Source organism: Spermophilus citellus (assembly GCF_964194105.1).
Source record: "Spermophilus citellus genome assembly, chromosome: 6".
Lineage (NCBI taxonomy): Eukaryota > Metazoa > Chordata > Mammalia > Rodentia > Sciuridae > Spermophilus > Spermophilus citellus.
Window position 1 is genome coordinate 19,610,635 of NC_138187.1, and position 19,768 is coordinate 19,630,402.

The 19,768-nt window shown below is 60.7% G+C and overlaps 1 protein-coding gene across 2 annotated transcripts; it reads left to right on the forward strand.

The window, feature by feature from the left end:
• Nucleotides 1–487: 487 nt before the first annotated feature.
• On the forward strand, nucleotides 488–18,852 carry KDM8 (lysine demethylase 8). Of its 2 annotated transcripts, XM_081298955.1 has the most exons (8): nucleotides 563–1,045; nucleotides 6,374–6,901; nucleotides 8,311–8,477; nucleotides 10,351–10,483; nucleotides 13,359–13,403; nucleotides 15,996–16,145; nucleotides 16,792–16,884; nucleotides 16,970–18,852. In XM_081298955.1, exons 2-8 carry the CDS (start codon nucleotides 6,395–6,397, stop codon nucleotides 17,132–17,134), a joined length of 1,260 nt encoding a protein of 419 aa, XP_081155081.1. In that variant the 5' UTR covers nucleotides 563–1,045; nucleotides 6,374–6,394; the 3' UTR covers nucleotides 17,135–18,852. The 2 variants fall into 2 exon arrangements, with proteins under 2 accessions (XP_081155082.1, XP_081155081.1); XM_081298956.1 differs by lacking the exons at nucleotides 16,792–16,884; nucleotides 16,970–18,852 and adding an exon at nucleotides 16,521–16,742 and having other exon boundaries at nucleotides 488–1,045.
• The last annotated feature ends 916 nt before the right edge of the window (nucleotides 18,853–19,768 follow it).

Consider the following 19,768-nt stretch of genomic DNA (forward strand, 5'->3'; position numbering starts at 1 on the left):
CCCGAAGTGTGGTGATCGGGATGGTCTGTTAGCCCAGAGCGGGGCTTCCCGGGTTATCACCAAAATCCTACCAGGAACAATGTGGTGCTTTCAGTGAGTCTCCTCTGGCTCGCAGATGGCTGACAGCACTTCCTCTTTGCCTGCACTGTTTTCCAGGGACAAGGAGCAACACTGCGCCGCTCAATGGTGGGGTCATCCCCGGGGGACTCTGGATGCATGACCCTGGAATCAGTCCCCAGCTCCCAGTGAGCCTGACAGGTTATGGGGACGTGCTTCTGGGAGGCCCTGATGACAACAGCTCTCTGTGTGTAAACAGACACACACACCACCCGACCACCTCCCAGCCTGTTCTCGGACAAGGTCTCCCTAATTTCCGAGGCTGGCTCTGAACTTGAACTCCTCCTGCCTCCGCAGCCCCTAGACGGCGGGTGTGCGCCACCGTCCCGGCTGATTTGGACACTTCCGAGGTGTCCTGCGGCGGTGGCGGCTGCGCTGGCCTGGAGCCTCGGCTCCCCGTTGCTAGTTAAGGCCCGGTAACCCACCTCTTGGGTGGGCAGCCGGCACGGGTCCCCCGTGCGGACCGGCCCAGACCCAGGGCGGGCCGCGCTCCGAGCCGCCTCTGCTCACAGGGAGCGCGTCCGAGGCCGAGCGGGGCTCATGTCCCTGGCCATCTGCCGGGTCCTTCCCGCGGAACCGCCGCGGACGCAGCCTCACTGAGGGTTCAAATTCTGGCGCTGTGGCCACTTTATTTCACCCAGCCTGTTCACTTTTCTATAAAATGGAGAATACTCCTCGTTGCGGGAGTCAGAGAAAACGGAGGGCGTGAACCTGGCGGTACGACGCCGCACCTCAGGCCCGAAGCCGCCCTCCCGCCTTCCGTAGGGAGGGCGGGGCCGCCGCATCCATCGCTCGGCGCTCTCCTAGGCAGTCGGTCGTGATCAGAGGAGCAGTGAGCGATCGATAGTCAGTGTGCCGGCCTGACCACCGGGAGAGGGCCGCAGTGTCCGGACCAAGGAGGACAAGACATCGTTCACATGCGAGAGAGGTGAGTTTGAGCAATTGGGAAGCGCCGGAACCTCCGGCTTCTAAGAAATGGGGTCGGGAAAGACTGCGCAGGCGTCCAGATAAGGAACCGAAGGAGGTAGAGGTACTGCATTACGCACGCGAAGCCTCTGGACGCAGCGCGTGCGTCCTGAGAACGCAGTTTAGCTTGCTCATCCCGCTATCCTGTGCTGCGGCAGGATTGGGGAAAAACCTAGGCGTGCGCAGTGTGCGTCCCGTGGCAGTCTAATTGCGCGTGCGCCAGACCGGCCTCGCGACTGCATTGTTGTGCGCCTGCGCTGTTCTTGAAGCGGCGTGGGTTGCCTTGGTGGAACGCCAGTGCGCCTGCGCGGCTGTCTGTTAGCGTCTATAGAAACGGGTCTTCGCGGTGCTGGGCGGTGGTTGTCCGCGTGGAGATAGGCCCACTGAAGACCCTGCGCTCGGCCCCGAGTACTTGCCACGAGCAGTGCAGCCGCGGGAAGGCGCTGGGGAGCGGGAGGCGGACGGTTGCTGTGGAGCCCGCCTGCAGCCCCGGGAGGAAAGACAACAGTCTGTCACTTGATGGGTTAATTCAGCATCGTGTCGCCCTGCCCACTCAAGACCCAGCAAAGGAAGGCCCCTGCCCTCGAGTGTCAGGTAGCAAGGTCAAGGCAGGTGTTAGGGCCAGGACGACGACGTTGCACTCCCGAGACGTCTTCGTGGCCCTTAGAGAGCCGGAGGTGCCCCGTGCAGTGCAGACCTCCCTGCAGGGTGTCACAGAGCGCTTCCTGTGCGATGCTGCCTGGAACTGAAGACGTTACCAAACCGACCGGCCCCTGGAAAGCCAGGCGGAGGCTGCGAGATCTGGAAGTCCCCCTTGGGAGGCTTCCTCATGGCCTAGTGGTGCTGGCTATTGCATAAGGCCGGCTTGAGACCTCCGGAACCTTGGTGGGCTTCTCCCGGTACCCCCACCCAGGCCATCTCACCAGCCTGCTTCAAGGCTGCTTGGGCCGGGGGTGCTCCAGAGCAGTGGGGTTTTAAAAATATTGGCCCCAGTGGCTCCCTAGAAGGCTGTGCCTTATAATCAACCGGAACTTGCTTTGACTGTGTTCCAGCAGCAGCGTGAACCGTTCAGAAAGCAGTCAAAAAAGGCCGTTCAGAACGGCAGCTCCACTGAGCCTGGACTGCCCTGCCCTGCCCTGTGGGGCCAGTCCAAGCAGCTGCCTGTGCAGAGCCTGCTTCTTGCAGCCCACATGGGGCCGGCTCCTCTGGGAGACTCTCAGAGCCAACAAGAAAGTGTTGAACCCTATAGTCTAAGGCTCCTCTTTTTTGGGGGGTGGTACCAGGGATTGAACTCAGGGGCACTCAGCCACTGAGCCACACCCCCAGCCTTATTTTGTATTTTATTTAGAGACAGGGTCTCACTGAGTTGCTTAGCACCTCACTTTTGCTGAGTCTGGCTTTGAATTTGCCATCCTCCTGCCTCAGCCTCCCCAGCTGCGGGGATCACAGATGTGTGCCACCTTGCCGGTCAGGCTCCTCCTCTTGTAAGGCCATTCGCTAAGCTGACTGGAGATTCAATAGATAAAATCAAATGGAACATTTCAGGTGTTTGATTATAAAGCAACCATGAAAGAGTGATTTGTAAAGTGAAGACAAAATCCGATTTTGTCCTCAAGCCTCAATCTATAAGGAGGCTAGTTTTAAAAACAGGTCACAAGGCCACTTCAGAGGAGTTCCACCGACCAGGCTGTGGCGCCTCTTGATGTGGCAGCATGAGAGGTTGTGGGACAGCCCTGGAAGCAGACTGGCAAGTCCAGCGTGCCACTTGACTGTGACTGTCTCCTCGTGCTGCCACCATACAGCCCTGGCTGGGGGTCCAGGGTTCCGTCAGCCGTGAGGCCCGTTGGGAGACCATTCCAGGTAGCCACAGAGGTGCTCTGAAAGCCATTTTGAAAACCGACTCACCTGGCCTGGAGCTCTGGGCTAATGCCCAACAGGGCCGACCGCTGGCAGATACCAGCTACACGACTCCACATTTACAAGAGAGAGACTATCTTATTTGGTCCAGAGGAGACCTGTATGGCCAGCTCGGGACCCCTGTCCCAGAGGGCAGTTCATGTGGTCTGCAAGATCCTCCCAGAGGCAAAGGAGCGCAGGACACCTGGGGAGGACCAGTGAGAAGGCACACGGGCCCTGGGAAGCCGGCTTTGTAAGGCCCATGTGACCCTGTAAGGGGCCATTTCAGAAAGCCACCGTGACACCAGTATATAAAGCCTGTAGTCTGCATCCAGGGGACTAGTCCTAGCCCATTGGAAACCCTCCGGAGACCATTCACGGTGGCTCTGCAGAGCAGCTCACAGAGCTGCCAGGGACGTCCCCAGTGGGGGCCGATTTTGTAGTCAGGCGGGGTCTCCTAGGGACCTTCTCACAGACGTGTAGGAGAAGCTGGGGGTGAGGCCTCTGGGCTCTTCGGGCCCAAGGTGAGACTTGTGTGAGGTGCTCAGGCCGTGAGCCAGGAGGCCCTGGGGAGGCCAGCTGGTGGGTCCCCTTGACATGCCAGGGGACACCACATTGGAGGTTTGGGTGTGACTCTCCCCAAGAAAGCTGAATGGGGCCAGCACTAGACCCCCAGGAACTTCCTAGGGGCCTGGCAGTGAGACCCATCCTGGCGGCTTGGCCAGGCCAGCGGGGCTCCCCAAGTCCCCCATCCAGCCATGCCAGCTAGAGGCCCGTCCACTGCGAGCCCAGGACGGCGACAGGCCCTGATGCAGGTGCCCCGACGCTGACACCCCTCTGAGGCCGAGGGCTGCTGTGGGCCGTCACTGCCACTCCTAGTCTCGGACCTCAGACCTCACTGCCACTCTGCGGGTGTCACCACAGGGCTGTGGGCTGTGCTGACGGTTTCCACGCACTGCTGGCCGGGCTGCGCCATGTCACTTCTTGCTGGCTTTAGTTCCCTCAGCAAGGTGACGGGGTGAGGACGTGAGCCCGGCCTCTCCATCTCCCGCAGCACGGGAGCTAGACCCAAGGGAAGGGCTCGGAGCCGGGGTGCGGGCCGCAGAAGCCGAGCAACCTGACTCCACCTGTGACTGGGACAGGAGGAGGGACTGCAGAACACGGAGGCCTTGCGGTGAGGAGCGGGGGTGCCCTGTGTGCAGCTGACCCCCTGCGCCTCAGATTCCACCACTCGGTTTCCTCATCCGCAAGGTCGCGGGTCCAGGGGACGTGCCACCTGTGTGGAGTCTCTGCGGGCCCCGTGGTCCTCCTCCGCCTCAGCTGATCTGGGACGTGGGGACGATCATTCTCCCCGGGGCTTCAGCGAGTGCTCCGAGTCCCTGGCCTTGTGTGTGTCATCAGCTGGGGTCACGGTGAGGGCTGCACTCAGAACCCTGCCCGCCGGGGCTGCTCCTGAGCTGGGGCTGGGGAGCGAGCTGAGGACGAGCCCAGAGGTGGGGGGTGGCACCTTCTGGGACCTCTGCAGTGCCCTCACTGTCCTTGCTCCCCGTGTGCTGCTGGGTGCACCAGGCACGTGTGAGCTGAAGGGGGCCATGCCTTCCCGAGCTTCTGTGAGTGGCCCACGAGGCCCGGGCTGCTGCGGAGGGATGTGGCTGGGCTGGGTGCAGCAGCGCCGTGGGCGAGCGCTCCCCTGATGCACAAGGCCCTGGGTTCTGTCCCCAGCACCACAGGGAAAAAAAATGTCTCTGAAAGTCCACGTGTTGGAGACGCGGTGTGGAAGGACCTCTCATGGAGGCTGGCGCACAAAAGCTCTGCACTCGTGGACAGAGTGACCCACTCGTGGACCCTGGGGTTAATGGGTCAGGGAGGGAGCGGGCAGTCACCTCCAGGGCGGGTTTGCTACAAAAGCCAGTTGGCTATGGCTGGTGGCCTTGTCCTTCTCCAATGTGGAGGAAGTCCCCAGCGGCAGGACAGCCCTCTGCAGGTGCTGGGCCCTGCTCCTGGACCTTCTAACTGCCCGAGCCATGAGCTAAATGCACCCCTAGTTCTAAATGCCCATCGGTGTGTTCAGTCACCGCGACAGAACACGAAGACCAGGTGTCCCTGAAATCGGGACCAGCTCTGTCGCGGGGTGGCCTGAAACAGCAACCGTCGGGACCTCGGTGTGTGTGGGTCGGGAGTGTGGCATGGTCAGCGAGGTCCTCTGCACGGGGAGCGCTGGCAGAGCCACCGTCATGTGTCAGTCAAGGCCAGTTCGCACCCAAAGGCTCTACTGGACAGGGTCCAGCTCCCAGTCTGTGCTGTTCCTGCAGGGCTGCCGGGCAGAGGCCTCAGCGCCTCACTGTTGACCACAGGTTCCCCCAGCCTGGGAGACACAGCCTAACTCTGTGCCTGAAGAAGATGAAGAACTTTGCAGCATACAGGAGGGGTTGGCAAGCCACATCTAGCCGACCATCTGCTTTTGCAAATAAAGTTTTATTGGAACACAGTGATGCCTATCGGCTCATAAATGGTGTATGACCATCTATGTGCTGCTGTGGAGAGGAGCAGCAACAGCGCGTGGCACCCCTAGCCTAAAACATTCTCTGCAAAAAGCATCATGGCCCCTGTCATTTAGCTCAAATGAGATGAGGGATGCATCTCATTCTGTTTTGTGTTGCTGTAACAGAATACCTGACACCAGGGAATGTATGAAGAAAAAAGTTTTTATTTGGCTCACGATGCTGGTGACTCTAAGTTCAAACAACATGGTGCCAGCATCTGGTGAGGGTCCCTGGCTGCATCACAGCATGGTGGACAAGTGAAGGGGAAGCAGGTACAAGGGGCCAAACACAGGGGACCTCACTTAACAACCTGCCCCGTGGTGATAGGCCCACCTTGCAATGGGAGTCCCCAGTGACCTTCTCACCTCTCATGGAGCCCCGCCTCTTAAAGGTCCACCACCAGATCATCGCCACACAGGGACCACGCTGCCACCAGGGGACTTCTGGGAGGTGGACGTGTGCCAATCGCGCACATGAACTGAGGGAGGACTGCAGTCCCGGGGGGGTCTTGTGCTAGCGTCTGGGGGGCTCAAGGCCTGGCGGTGGCCGGGGTGTAAGCAAGCGCAAGGGCAGTAGGGATCTGGAGGGCCCTGCAGGCTTCATAGGGGTCGTGGAGGTGGGCCTGAGGTGAGTGGGGGGTTTGGCGGGAGGGGGGGGGTCCAGGCTCCGCCGCACCCGCCCTCCCCGAGCAGGCACTTATGCAGTGCTGACTGTGTACTAGGCCCTGGAAATCGCAGACCTGGACGGGGGGCTGCAGGGCCATGGCTGCAGAGAAGGCCGCTCTGAAGAGGGCCCCTGTGGGCTGCGGCCAGGCCCCTCCTGGTCCCTAACGCTTGTTTGGTCCCTGTCAGGCGCTGATCTGACCCCCCTGGATGGCCCAGATGACAGAAGGCACCCAGAGTCACGGAGGCCCCGGGGTGCCAGCTGGCACACTCTGGGAAGCCCTCAGGGCTCTGCTGCCGGGCACCCAGGAGGAGCTGAGGCTGGAGCTCGGGGACACGGTGGACAGGAGCGTGGTGCTGCTGCTGCAGCAGGCCACCGAGCACTTCTACGGGGACCGGCTGGCCGAGTGCCTGCAGGACAGCGAGGCGCTCCTGGACGTCTCCTGGGAGAGGCTCAATACGGGGCCCTGGCGGGACGTGCACAAGGACTGGCGGCGGGTCTACGCCTTCGGCTGCCTCCTGAAGGCCCTGTGCCTGTGCCGGGCGCCCCGCGAGGCCACCGCGGTCACTGAGGCTCTGCGGGTGTGCGACATGGGCCTGCTGATGGGAGCGGCCATCCTGGGGGACGTCCTCCTTAAGGCTGCCACAGTCCTCCAGGCGCACCTCGGCTCTGGAAAGAGGCCCGCCTGCCCCGGCCCGGAGCCGCCCGGAGCCAAGGTACAGGGACGTCCACCCTGCCCCACTCTCCCTGTCCGCTTCTACCCTTGGGTGAGGCCCCCACGGGGACCTGGGCGCCCTAACAGTAGCCTCTCGGCTGATGTGAACAAGCCCCCCGGGGTTTGTTTTGTCAAAAACCCTCTTTTTCCCATTTCTGCGAGAGCAGTGCCCTGTGGAGCTGGGGTGGGGACCCTGTGGTGGGAGAAGCAGCTGAGGGGGCCGAGGGAGGCTGGGCGACGTCCCCCAGGCCCAGCGCGGTTGAGTTTACGCAGCAGGCGTCAGAGCCCAGCCCGTCCCAGACCCCGGGCCACCTTGGATGAGCCAGGACGGCTCCACTCTCAGCCTCCGTCCCCTCCTGGTTGTGAAGGGGCACTTAGGGTCCTGAGCCCCAGAAGGGAAAGGCAAGCTTGTCAGGCACCAGCAGTGGCCTCGTGGCTGGCCCTGTGGCCTGGACACTCCCCACGTGAGCAGGGTTTTACGCCAGGTAAGTGAATGGATGTCCTTGTCACAAAGCCCAACGAAAAGGAGATCCCACTGGGAAGAGAGAGGGACCGTCCCTGTCACCTGCCAAGTTAGGTCAGCAGGGCGTGGGAGCCTGCAGGACTCCAGGCAGGGGACGCTGCTGACGGCAGGACCGGAGCCGTGGAACCACGCGCCAGCAAGTGGTGACTCCACCTCTGGTTAAAGAGGAGAAAGACGCGGCCGGCACAGCAGCCAGGCAGCCACGGGCTCTTCCTCAGCCACAAGGCCACGCAGGTCTCAATGTCCCTGAGGGGGCCAGGGGCCAAGGGCCGGGCATGGCACCCGGCCTCGAGACAGCAGGACAGGCGCACAGATCAGGAACCAGTGTCTGTCCCCTTGACCCCGGGTGCAGCCCCCAGCCCACCTCGTGTCCCACAAGAACGTGGAGGTGGCCTTGCCCAAGGTCGTCCTGGGGGAGGGGGCGGTGTGTGGCGGAAGGAGCCGGGAGCCGAGTGTGCCCCGGCTGGTCCCGGGTCTGGGCACTGTGACCTTGCCCGGCACATGTGGACAGAGGCCCAGGGACCCAACACTCCTGTCAGGTCCCCAGGTGGGAGAGGCCAAGGAAAGCTGCGTGGCCACATGCTAGTGACCGGTGCTGGTGACAGGTGACTCTTCATCATGCTGTCACCATGCGGTTCCCAGGGGTGGCTGAGAGGACGGGGACACTGTGTTTGAGGTGGCGTCCACGCAGGCAGCACAGCCTGCGAGTCCACAGACGTTTGTCCTGAGATGCGGGGAACCGTGGCGCTGGGTCTCCTGGTGACCACAGCAGCAGCAGCGATCAGGGCTGTGTGGCTGTGGTGTCACTGAGGCCACCTCAGCCGCTGCCACGGTGTGGGTTCCTGGCCGCCGCCTGAGCTGGTGCCTTGTGTTCTGACTTTGAGCAGAGAGCCAGGCGCCACCGCGTCCCCACTCCAGAGCTGGAGCCCGGGAGGGCAGTGCCCCGGCTGCGCTGCCCGTCCCTGCAGCACTTCCGGGAGCAGTTCTTGGTTCCCGAGAGGCCGGTGATCCTGGAAGGCGTGGCTGACCACTGGCCGTGCATGAAGAAGTGGAGGTGGGTGGTCACGCGGCACCACAGGGACTCCCCTCCCTCCCACCCAGTGTCCCCAGGCCTCCCTGAATCACTCCTCCAGCCACCCACACGTCACCAGAGTCCCCACAGACACTCACTAGCAGTCCTGGGATGGATGACCAGGAGGCTTGAGGGGCTGCCTGAGGCCGGGCCACGGCCCTGCGACAGCTCGCTCTGCCCTGAGCCGAGTTTCACAGGGTCTAGGTGGCGGTCTCCAGATAGGTCCACTCTGCCCTCCCGCAGGGTCCAGGAGTCCCGGAGCCTCCTCAGGGCCCCGAGGCCCAGCCCAGAAGAGCCCAGAGACAGCCGCTCCCCAGACTCAGGCGCTGGGCAGTGACCACGCGCCCTGGCTGGGCCTACCTTGGGAAATAAGGTGGCGCAGTGGGCCCTCATGGCCGTGGGTTCCACTCCTCAGTGTCCACCAACCACGGGTCAGGACTGGATGCAGAGCTACCTTGTCACCTCTGTGCTGATCACACACAGACTTATTTTCTCGTCACTGTTCCCCAAGCCGGGCAGTGGGACAACTACCGACAGGTTTTACACCGCATGCCGTGTCTTGAGTAGTGAGGAGGTGACTTACGGGGGCAGGTCTATGCTGGCTTGTTGTTTTTGTTTTTTGGGGGGACAGGGATTGAACTTAGGGGCACTTGACCACTGAGCCACACCCCAGCTCTGTTTTGTATTTTATTTAGAGACAGGGTCTCACTCTCCCTTTTGCTGAGGCTGGCTTTGAACTTTCCATCCTCCTGCCTCAGCCTCCCAAACCGCTGGGATTACACTGTTTTTGTTTTTTAAATAAGGAACTTGAGCATCACTGGATTTTTGGCATCTGCAGGGGACCTGGAACCAATCCCCCGTGGTGCACAGGTTCAACTATGTAGCTCAAGGGAAGCAGACTGGGGCAGCTTTCCATCACTGTGACAAAATGGCCGAGAAAATCAACCTAAAGGAGAAAAAAAAATTTTTTTATGATTCCAGTCCGTGGTCACTTGTCTCTGTTGTTTCTGGGCCTGTGGGGAGGCAGGACATCGTGCAGGGGCACATGGTGGAGCAGGAAGCAGAGCGAGCCAGGAGGGGGCTGGGGACAAAATACAAATCACGCCCCCAGTTGACCACTTCCTCCGACCGCCCCCTCCTGGCCTCCAGCAGCCCTTTAATGCTGGGGATCCCCCGGGGAATCACCCACCGATGAGGTCGTAGCCCTCAGGGTCCAGTCACCACGGCGTCCGTGGGGACCAGGCCTCCAGTGCCCTGAGCTTTGAGGTCCAATCAGCACAGTGGGCATTGGGGGAGTCCTGGGGGACACTGAGGCTGGCGAGGGGCGCTGGGCTGCCGGAGCCGTCGCACAGCAGGCCTCCCGCGTGCAGTCCCTCTGTCCCTGGGTCAGGCATGTGGTGTGTTTTGCCTCGTCTCATTCCCTATGGGTCAGGCACTGTTGTCACCTCCACTTTGCACGGGCACAGGGACTCAGAGAGACTGGGCAACTTGCCAAAGGTCCCCTGGTCTGTCGCTGGTGAGGCCCGGACTCCATCTCAGGCCACCAGAGTTCAGAGCCGGGCACCCCACCCCCACCACCACCTCATACTGCCCACCATTTGTTAGCTCAGTGACAAGATGAGCAGAGGGACATTCGGAGGGACCACAGCCCACAGGGGAGCGGAGCAGCCCAGCAGACCTGGCTCTGTGCATTGGCTGTGTGACCTTGGGCAAGTAACCTCGCCTCTCTGTGCCTGAGTAGTCTCTGCCTCATGAGGTTTTGTGGGAACTAAAGGAAACCACAGGTGAAGCTCGCTCTTCTCCATGCTCAGCGGGCGGTAGCGACCCTGACGAGGACGATGCTTGTCTCTGACAGTTTGGAGTACATCCAGGAGGTGGCTGGCTGCCGGACGGTGCCCGTGGAAGTCGGCTCCCGGTACACAGACGAGGAATGGTCCCAGAGGCTCATGACCGTGGGGGACTTCATCAGCAAGCACGTCGTGAGCGAGGTGTGCACGGCTCTCCCTGGGGTGCAGTGGTGGGGGGAGCGCCCCTGGGCTGTGGCGGCTTCTGGCCAGAGTGGGCAGGCGGGTGGCTGCACCAGGGCTCCTCTTTCCAGGCCGCCTTGTCCTGGGGGTTTTGAGGACGTGCGCGATGGTGCCCACCTCCACCCCCCCAGTCCCCTTCCAGAAGTCTCCCGCCCTGGGGATGCCCCTGCACATTGGTGTCCTTTCCCGTCTCCCTTCCCCCACCCCCGTGACCTCCGGTCAGCTCCCTGTCCCTTTGCACGCGTCCATTCTCTGCACTTCACACCAAGGGATGGCACAGCGTGTGGCCACTGGGGTGGCCTCTGTCCCTCTCCTTCACGCCTCAAGGCCCTTGGTCCGTGCCATTCCCAGCCGTGGTCCCTGTGAGCGGCTGGGAATCCCATCATGTGAGCCACGTCGGGTTCGCCCTCCGCCCACTGGTGGGCTCCGGGCCGGGTCCCTTCCTCGTTCACATGCGAATTCCTGTGGGTTGTCACTTCCATCTCCGTCCGTGCACTAGGAGGGGAGTTGAGGCTCACCACGCAGTGAATCCCACAGGTGACGCTTCGCACAGGGACCAGTCAGGTTTCCCAGCCAGCTGTCCCCAGTTCCCACTAGAGATTCGTGGCAGTGAGGCCCGTGGGTGGCAGAGAGTGTGACTGTGGCCTCATGTGGCTGAGATCAGGGCCGAGACCCTTAGAGTAAGGGGACAGCTGTGGGCTGTGGGCCTCAGGTTGCACGGAGGGGCCGCAGGGCTGTGCTTCACGTGCCACCTGCCCCGGTCCCCAGCAGCCCAGGCCCAGCCTCTGCCTCCGAGCAGACTGGATCGTGGATCCTCTCAGAGAAGCCTGCAGACCTGTGGCCGCCCGTCTCCGTCCCCACTGTCCATCTCCGCTGCTCACTGTGAACTCCTGGGGGACCCCAGCGCCCCTCCTCGGTGCCCTTCCTGCCCCATCTCCTCAACCGGGGCCCCAGCCTCATCCGTGGGCACTCAGGGGCTCGGCCGCCTTGGCAGCCCGCCTCCTGCTATCTCTGAGGCCTGGGAGGGGCATCTAGAACAGTCCCGTGACACCGAGGCCATCTGTGTTTCAGGGTCAGCCTGGCCGGGAGGCTGTGGCTAGGCCCAGGGCAGAGGCAGCACCAGCGCAGGGTTAGACAGGCTGTCCCTTGCTGGCCTGGGCCTTGGCGGTGTCCTGGGCCTCGCCTGTCCTCAGGGCCCGACTTTGGGAAGCTCGGCTTTAGTGTGGTGGGTGACTCGGGGCTGCGGGTGGCGATGCCTGTGTCCCCGTGGGGATTAGAGCACAGTGCTCGGCACCGCGTGGCCAGCACTCACCCGGTGTCCTCCTGACCCGCTGTCCAGGATGGAGATGGCGTCAGGGCTCTGTGTGTCCTCAGCCTGGGTCTGGCTTGTTGTGGAGAGGACAGATGCAGCAGAGCGGGGAAGGACGGAAGGACCAGGCTCCCTGGGCCTCCTGGAGAGGGGCCTCCCTGCTGCGGCACTGCCTGGCCTCAGCTGCCAGCGCCCGCCGGCTCCGCCCTGCCTGCAGGGGGGTGAGAGGTGCCCTGAGTCCCGTCCCTCCCCTGCCGTGGGACCCCTGAAGAGCTTGGCATCTGAGCAGAACCCCGAGCTCTGGGGACCCAGGCTGTGAAGCCCTCATCTCCAGCTCATTGGCAAAATTGTCACAGTGTGATGGCCCCCAGCGTGGGCCAACTGGAGGGCAACAGGAGCAGGAAGGGTCTAACTCGGGGAAAGAACCTGGCAGAAGTGTGAAAATTTAAATATACACACGCGTGACTAACGGTAGTTTTGGAAGCGCATGTCCCATAAACATAAGCACAGTGTTTGGGGCTGTTAGTCGAAATGCTGTAGCAAAACACCCTGGATGTCCCCGAATTCATGACCTCAAATTCTGTTTATAAAACATCGTGGAGTCTTTAAGAGCAGGAGCAGTTGCCTGCGTATTGACCTGGGAGAGATTCACGTGGGGGCCCCAGATTCTCATCAGCAGACCAAAAAACTTGTAAAAAGGAAACGTCAAGGTCAGGAGGCTGAGGCAGGAGGATCATGAGTTCAAAGTCAGCCTCAGCAATTTAATGAGGCACTCAGCAACTCAGTGAGACCCTGTCTGTAAAACACACAGTAGGGCTGGGGATGGGGCCCCGTGCGTGGTCTAGTGCCCCTGAGTTCTATCCCGGAACCAAAAAAAAAAAAGTCTAAGTAACTCCTCCAGTGTTTCCTGGATGCCGGTTCTACCTGGCAGGGTAGAGAAGGTTCAGAGGTGGGTGGTGGCTATGGCTGTGCAGCCATGTGGGTGTGCTTAACACCAGGACCCTGGGCCTTAAAGAGATTAAAATAGGAAATTATGTGTATTTATCAGTTTTTTAAAATGATTTTTTAAACAGAAAAACAAAAATCGTTATATACGTGGTTGCCTCCATTTACCCACCATCAGCCGCCCTGGGGACCAGGCGCTCAGGCGGGGCGGAGCCTCGTGGGGTGGGGCGGAGCCTCGTGGGGTGGGGCGGAGCCTCGTGGGGTGGGGCGGAGCCTCGTGGGGTGGGGCGGAGCCTCGTGGGGTGGGGCGGAGCCTCGTGGGGTGGGGCGGAGCCTCGTGGGGTGGGGCGGAGCCTCGTGGGGTGGGGCGGAGCCTCGTGGGGTGGGGCGGAGCCTCGTGGGGTGGGGCGGAGCCTCGTGGGGTGGGGCGGAGCCTCGTGGGGTGGGGCGGAGCCTCGTGGGGTGGGGCGGAGCCTCGTGGGGCGGGGCCTGGGGGAGCACCTTCTAGAAGCAGCGGCAGCCTCTGGAAGAAGCCGCCAGGCTCGTGCTAACAGCGCTTTCTCTTCCTCCATGTCTGTCTAGGCGAGTGACATTGGGTACCTCGCGCAGCACCAGCTCTTTGACCAGGTGAGTGAGGCTGCGCTCTTGTCCTTCACCCTCTCCCCGTCCCCCCAGGGAAGCCTGCTGGCTCACTGCTGCCCACTCGTGCCGGTTCTTGCCCCTCCTCACCAGGGCCAGCAGGAGGCAGTGAGGCCGCAGGCCTGAGTCCCAGGACCCCCAGTGAGGAGGGATTCCAGCTTGCAGCAAGGGGAGAGGGAAGCCACTGGCAGTCCCCAGGGGTGGGACGCTGTCACAAGTCCAGGTGCGGCCAGAGCCGAGGAACACATCCCAAAGGACCAGCGAGGCCACAAGGCCACGGGACTTGAGCCCACCAGGAGGGGGCAAGTTGCCGCCTTCATCCGTCCCCACCTCAGGTGTCTGATTGTGGCCATCTGCCCGCACCTGGCCTGCTGCTTCTGGGTCCAGCCCTGACAGGCCAGATAGACCCTGAGCGCAGACTTGCTGAAGACCAGAGGAGGACAGGACGTTTCCAGTGACAGGTACCCCCCACGTGGGGGCAGCGGGGCCCAGCGCCAGCAGTAGCCAGCCGAGAGGTGTCTGGCAGTCCAGCAGCACAGGCCGGGGGCAGGCAGAGTGGCGCAGACTGTTCTGGAACCTCTCGGCCTCCAGCTCCCCCCAGGTTCCTGCCTCAGGACCTTTCACTGGTTTCCTCGCAGGGACTGGTGTCTAAGCTTGGCCCCCGCTGCAGGCCTGTCTCCAACTGCTTGGTTCTGGAGGGGTCTCCGAGTCTTTGGTCAGTGATTTGGATTGCAGGATGGGTTCAACCAATCACCTCTCAGAAATCCTGATGATGTCATCAGGAACCAATCAGAGTTCTGCTGAGTGTCCACAGGGCCAGGGCTGATGGCACCCCAGCCAGAAGCAGCAGTGTGATGTGACAGGGAGCCTGAGGTTCCTGGAAGCATTTGAGAATCCTGCAAATGGCCCAAGACCCCCCTGTGGCACTGGGGGCCTCAGTCCATGAATCTGGGTCTTAGCTCAAAGCATGGGACACCACTACTCCACATCTCTACGCTGGCCCCGGGAGATGGGCCCTTACAGGACAGAGGGCAACGACTGGGCCCAGCTCCCTGCAGGGGGACCATTCCCGCCTTCCCAGGTGCTGCTGGCGAAGTGGCAGGTGACGCCTTGCTCCCTGGAGAGGCCGAGGCCCGGCCCTGCTTCATTCCTCTCAAGCTGGAAAAATACCAGCAGCTCCCACAGGGTCTGGGGTCGGAGCCTCCAGGGACGGCTGGCCTCTCCCTTGGGCCCTGCCCTGAGCTGGCCCAGTGCCTGCTGAGGGCTGGTCAGGCCACGGTTGCCTCTGAGACCCTGGGCCTGCGAGGTGACCCCATGTGCTGGCGACAGTCCTGTGGGGCTCCCGGAGGTCCACCCCGACGGCGCTGTGCTCACCCCAGGCCCACTTCCCCGGAGGCCAGGCCTCTGCTGGGGGCACCTCGCTATCCCAGAGGGCGCAGGGACGGGGGGGACGGGGTTCATGAGAAAGCACCACAGGGACAGCGTGTGGCCTTTGCCAGCTCTGCCTGGGACGTGTTCAGCACTGCCTGTCCTGGGGCCACCAGGCAGGTGCGCTGACAGTGTGGCCCCGTCCACCTGGAAGCCCTCCCATCATGGGCTCCTCCAGGTCCCGCTGGCCACGAGGGGCCGGGCACCAAGCCACTCCCACGGGTCAGATGCAGACGCTCTTTAGCCCTGATCACTAGCCTGTCGCCGTCACACAGGTTTACCACTCCTTCCACTCCGTGCCCACGCCCTGCCCACACGCCAGACACCACGTCCCGCCACGGCTGGGTTATCTTGCTTTCAGTCTTTCTTATTTGATCAACGAGGAACGATGACTCATTCTTGGTTTCACTTGGATTTATTTGCTGAGACCGAAGCCCTGTCATGTCTGTGTCCATCTGCTTCTGGCTTTTGATTTATTTGTGTGACATATGTACTGAGGTCTTCATGTCTTCTGCACTGTGTCCTGACCTCCCACCTCAGCCAGCAGGGAGGGGCTCGGGCGTTTCAGTCTTTAGAGCTGTTAATTTATAAAATGTAACATAGGGTTTTTGTTTGTTTGAGGTGCTTTACTAATGAGCTGCATCCTCAGCCCTTTTTATTTTAAGAAAGGTTCTCACCAAGTTGCTGAGGCTGGCCTTAAATTTGTAATCCTCCTGCCTCAGCCTCCTGAATAGCTGATATTACAGGCAGACACCACCGCACCTAGCCAATAGGGATTTGTTTACCAGTAGTGAATTTTAGGAAATCCTCTCTGGATTTCCTAAAACTATTTTCTTTTTGTTTTCCTTTTTTTTTTAACTTTAATGCTAGAGTATGACAAGCTGTTGTGTGTTTTTTGTTTCTAGTATAAAGCATTAATATCATGTTTTTAAAAAAGAAATAAATAAGAAATCCATAGACATGGCAAAAGATATGAAAATAAGACTACAACTATTATCTGCTGATTACATATTTGTTTTTTTCATTGTTTTTAAATTCTTTTCCTTTAAAATATGGCCCTAGCTAGGAGTGGCGTGTGCCCACCTGTCAGTCACTTCCGGCTGTAGGTGCCGGCCTCTCCTCGACCCCCCATCTCTGCTCTGACACCCGCAGATCCCGGAGCTGAAACAGGACATCGGCATCCCTGATTACTGCTGCCTGGGCGATGGGGAGGAGGACGAGATCACCATCAACGCCTGGTTCGGTCCCCAAGGAACCGTGTCCCCACTGCACCAAGACCCGCAGCAGAACTTCCTGGTGCAGGTAGGAGCTACCACCAGACCAGTGGCTCTGCCTCCTGCTGGCCCAGGCATGGGGCTGACCTCAGGGTCCACCTTGAAACTCCAGCTCCTCAAAGAGATGCAGGGACCCTGAAAGGGACGAGAGCCGCAGGCCTGAGGAGGGTCCCTTCCAGGGAGGATGGCCTCCACCTGGGGCCTTGGTGGAGGGGCTGGTCCTGGGAGGTCCTACGAGGGGAGGGGCACACGGTGCTGCCCAGGAAGCCCCCTGGCTCTGATGGGCTGAATGGGTGGGAAGGTTGGCATTGCCCAGGGGAGGTGGACAGCCTGCCCAGCAGCCACCAGCGCCATCCCCAGGCAGGCGGCTTTGTGACCTTGGGCTGTTGGTTTAATCTCTCAGTGCTTCATTTTCCTCACCTGGAAATCGGGGGCGCAGAAGAACCCCCGAGGCCTGTGTGGGCTAGCCAAGGCGACGCGCTGTAAGCAGCAGCCAGGCTTGAGCCACAGCCACGAGCTGCCACCCACCGTGTGCTCCGAGGACAACAGCTCTTGGCCTCTGGGCACCTAAGCAGGTGCAGGCCCAGGGAGCAGTGCAGGGAGGGTCAGGGAGACAGGGACCAAGGGGCCTGCAGCGCTGTGAGGCCATCCAGCAGCCCCTGGGCCTCTTCCAGGTGATGGGGAGGAAGTACATCCGGCTCTACTCCCCACGGGACTCGGCGGCTTTGTACCCACACGAAACGCACCTTCTTCACAACACCAGCCAGGTGGGCGCGTGGGCACCGGGGTGATGTGGCGGTCCCCACTGTGGTCCCCAGACTCCAGCAAAATGACAGCTCTTGCTTTCTTCAGGTGGATGTGGAGAATCCCGAGCTGGAGAGGTTCCCCCGGTTTGCCGAGGCGCCCTTCCTGGCCTGCACCCTGTCCCCTGGAGAGATGCTCTTCATCCCCGCCAAACACTGGCACTACGTGCGGGCCCTGGACCTGAGCTTCTCCGTCAGCTTCTGGTGGTCGTAGCCAGGAGCCACTCGGCGTCCGCTGACCGCTCGCTCGCTCGCTCCTGGGCCTGGGCCTGGTGTGGTTCCAGCACCGGGCTCTGGACAAGCAGAGGGCGCCCAGCTGCGGGAACCTGGGATGAGCCGCTGTGCCCCAGGCCCATTGTGGCAGCGGGAGGCGGGAGGAGCCCAGGAGGACATTCTGGGCTGTCCATCCACACGGAGCTGCCCATGTTGGAAAGCTGGACACGTCTGGGAAAGGGCAGGCGGTGTGTCCGGTGGAAAGCGTGGGGGTGAGCGTGGCTGTAGGGTCCCAGCTGGTCCCACTGCTGCACCTGCGTGGTGGCCAAGACACCTGGCCCTGGTGCCCGCCCCTCTAGAACACAGAGTGGCGCTGGCCTCCTCCAGAGGCTCACGCCGTGGCCAGAGCTTCTGGCACTCAGCTGTGATGTGGACTTCATCATGGCCAGGCCCGGGGAGCACCACAGCCTGCAGGCTCTGGAGAGGTGGGCGAGGCCCTGGGTACAGGGGAGGGTCCTTGTCACCTGCATAGCAGCCTAAACCCAGTGGGAGACTTCTGTCCTCCTTACTGAAGCACAGACTGCTGCCAGTGTCAGTGCTAGTGGAGGGTTTTCCTGAGCACACACCCAGGACAGGTGCCCAGGGAAGGACAGGGCCACACCCCTAGGAGAACCTGCTCTCCCTCGGGCCAGCAGGTCAGCAGGTCAGCAGGTCAGCAGAGCCCGGCTTCCCGCCTGTGTGTGCCGATGCCCGACTCCTTCCACCGCCAACTTCCTGCCTCCGACTGCAGACAGGAGAAGGGCAGAGGGTGGGCGTCTCGCAGCAGGGTCTGGATCTGGACAGCATCCGTCCACCAGGTGACTGTGAGGTGGAGGATCTGCTCCAAACCAATCGTAAGAAGAAACTTGAAACCCAACGAACCTTTATGTAAAACATCTCTTTCCTTCAACTAAAAACCTCCAGGTGTTATGCCAACATGTTAATCATATTCAGTTTTTGGTGGCAATATGTGGGGGGAGTTAAATACAGGGCTGGTTGTGACTGAGTGGTGGAGCACATGCCTAGCTCGTGTGAGGCACTGGGTTCGATTCTCGGCACCACATACAAATAAAGGTCCATACATCTAAAAAAGTATTTTACAGAAATACCACTAATACTCAGACGGGCAAATTAAAACAGACTAAATCAGCACCTCGCGCTCAGTGCTGGGAGGGAACAGCGCCCGTGGTGGGCCTTAGCAGGTCAGTAAAAGCGAGCGCCTCCAACACTCGGGCCCACCCTGGGTGGGGCGCTGGGAACCCGCCCTGAGGAAGCAGCAGGAGGATGGAGGTGTACATCCTGTCAGGTGAGACGCCTGACATCATGGGGTAGAGAGTGGCCTTCGGGGAAGGAGTGTTGTTCACCCCTGGAACCTAGGGCAGTTTTTCTTTTTAATTTTGTTGGTCTTTTTTCCCCCCCATTTTTGGGTTTTTTTGGTTTTGTTTTGATTTTTGCTTTTTGTTCTGAACAGTTAGAATTTTTAAGTCCATGGAGAGAGGCGTCATGTTAAGTGAGATGCAGTGTTCTTCATTTTTAGCTAGCGACCTCACGTGCATACCTGTCTAGGTGTGCGTCTGCGGGCATGACAGTGTGCATGTGCGCGTGTCCCAAGGGAAAGGCTCCAGGTGAACTGTGGGCACGTCGGGGCCAGTAGGAAGGCTGTGGCTGTTTACTTTTTATAACATTTCTCAGTGATTTCAGTTTTTTTCAATAATATAAATAAACAAGAAAAATATATTTTAAAAATCATTTGTTCAACCAAATTCCCGTGTGGGCAGTGTAGGAGGCCCCAGGAGGGAAGAGCGGCAGCCCGTTCCAGCCACCAGGGGGCGCATGGCATGGGAGCCCCGCATGTCTGTGGCCCCCAGTGCTGGGTGGGGAGCCACAGGACAGCCCCACAGAGGGAGGAAGGAGGGAAGCAGGGCCAGGGCAGGAAGTGCCCAGGGAATGATGGGTGGGTCAAGACTACCGAGCCCAGGACAGGGTGATCGAAATGGTGAGGGGTGCAGCTGGAGGCCGGGCGCTATAATCCCAGCGACTCGGGAGGCTGAGGCAGGAGGATCAGGAGTCGGGGGCCAGCCTGGGCAAATTAGCAAGATCCTGTCTCAGAATAAAAAGGGCTGGGATGCGGCTCTGTGGGAAAGTGCAGTGTTCCCAGGACTGAAAAATAAACACAAAAGCAATTAAAGGTCCAGTAAGTGTAGATGACGAGGCCGGGCGGGCGCCAGGGGGTCTGGAACCCATCTGGTCGGGATGGAACCCAACTGGAACTGGTTTAGGCAAAAACAAAAATGGACCAGCAAGGCAGCTGGGAACAGGCCTGGCGCAAGGCCTCCACCCGCCCAGCTTCCCCCTCTCGGGCTGTCTCCTCGGTGCCATTCTTCCCTTTCAACGGGGAGGGTGGCCCTAGCAGGGTGGACACCCTGACCCTTCTGCACTGAGACGCCAGACTCAGCAGCTGGTCCTGCTAACCAGGAGACCCAGGGAAGAAGCTGTGCCAGGCCTGGGACCCACCCCAGCCTGGCACAACCCCGAGCCACAGGATGTCCACTGACTGGTTGGCCCAGCTCGCAGGCCACTGGTGGCCACTAGGAGA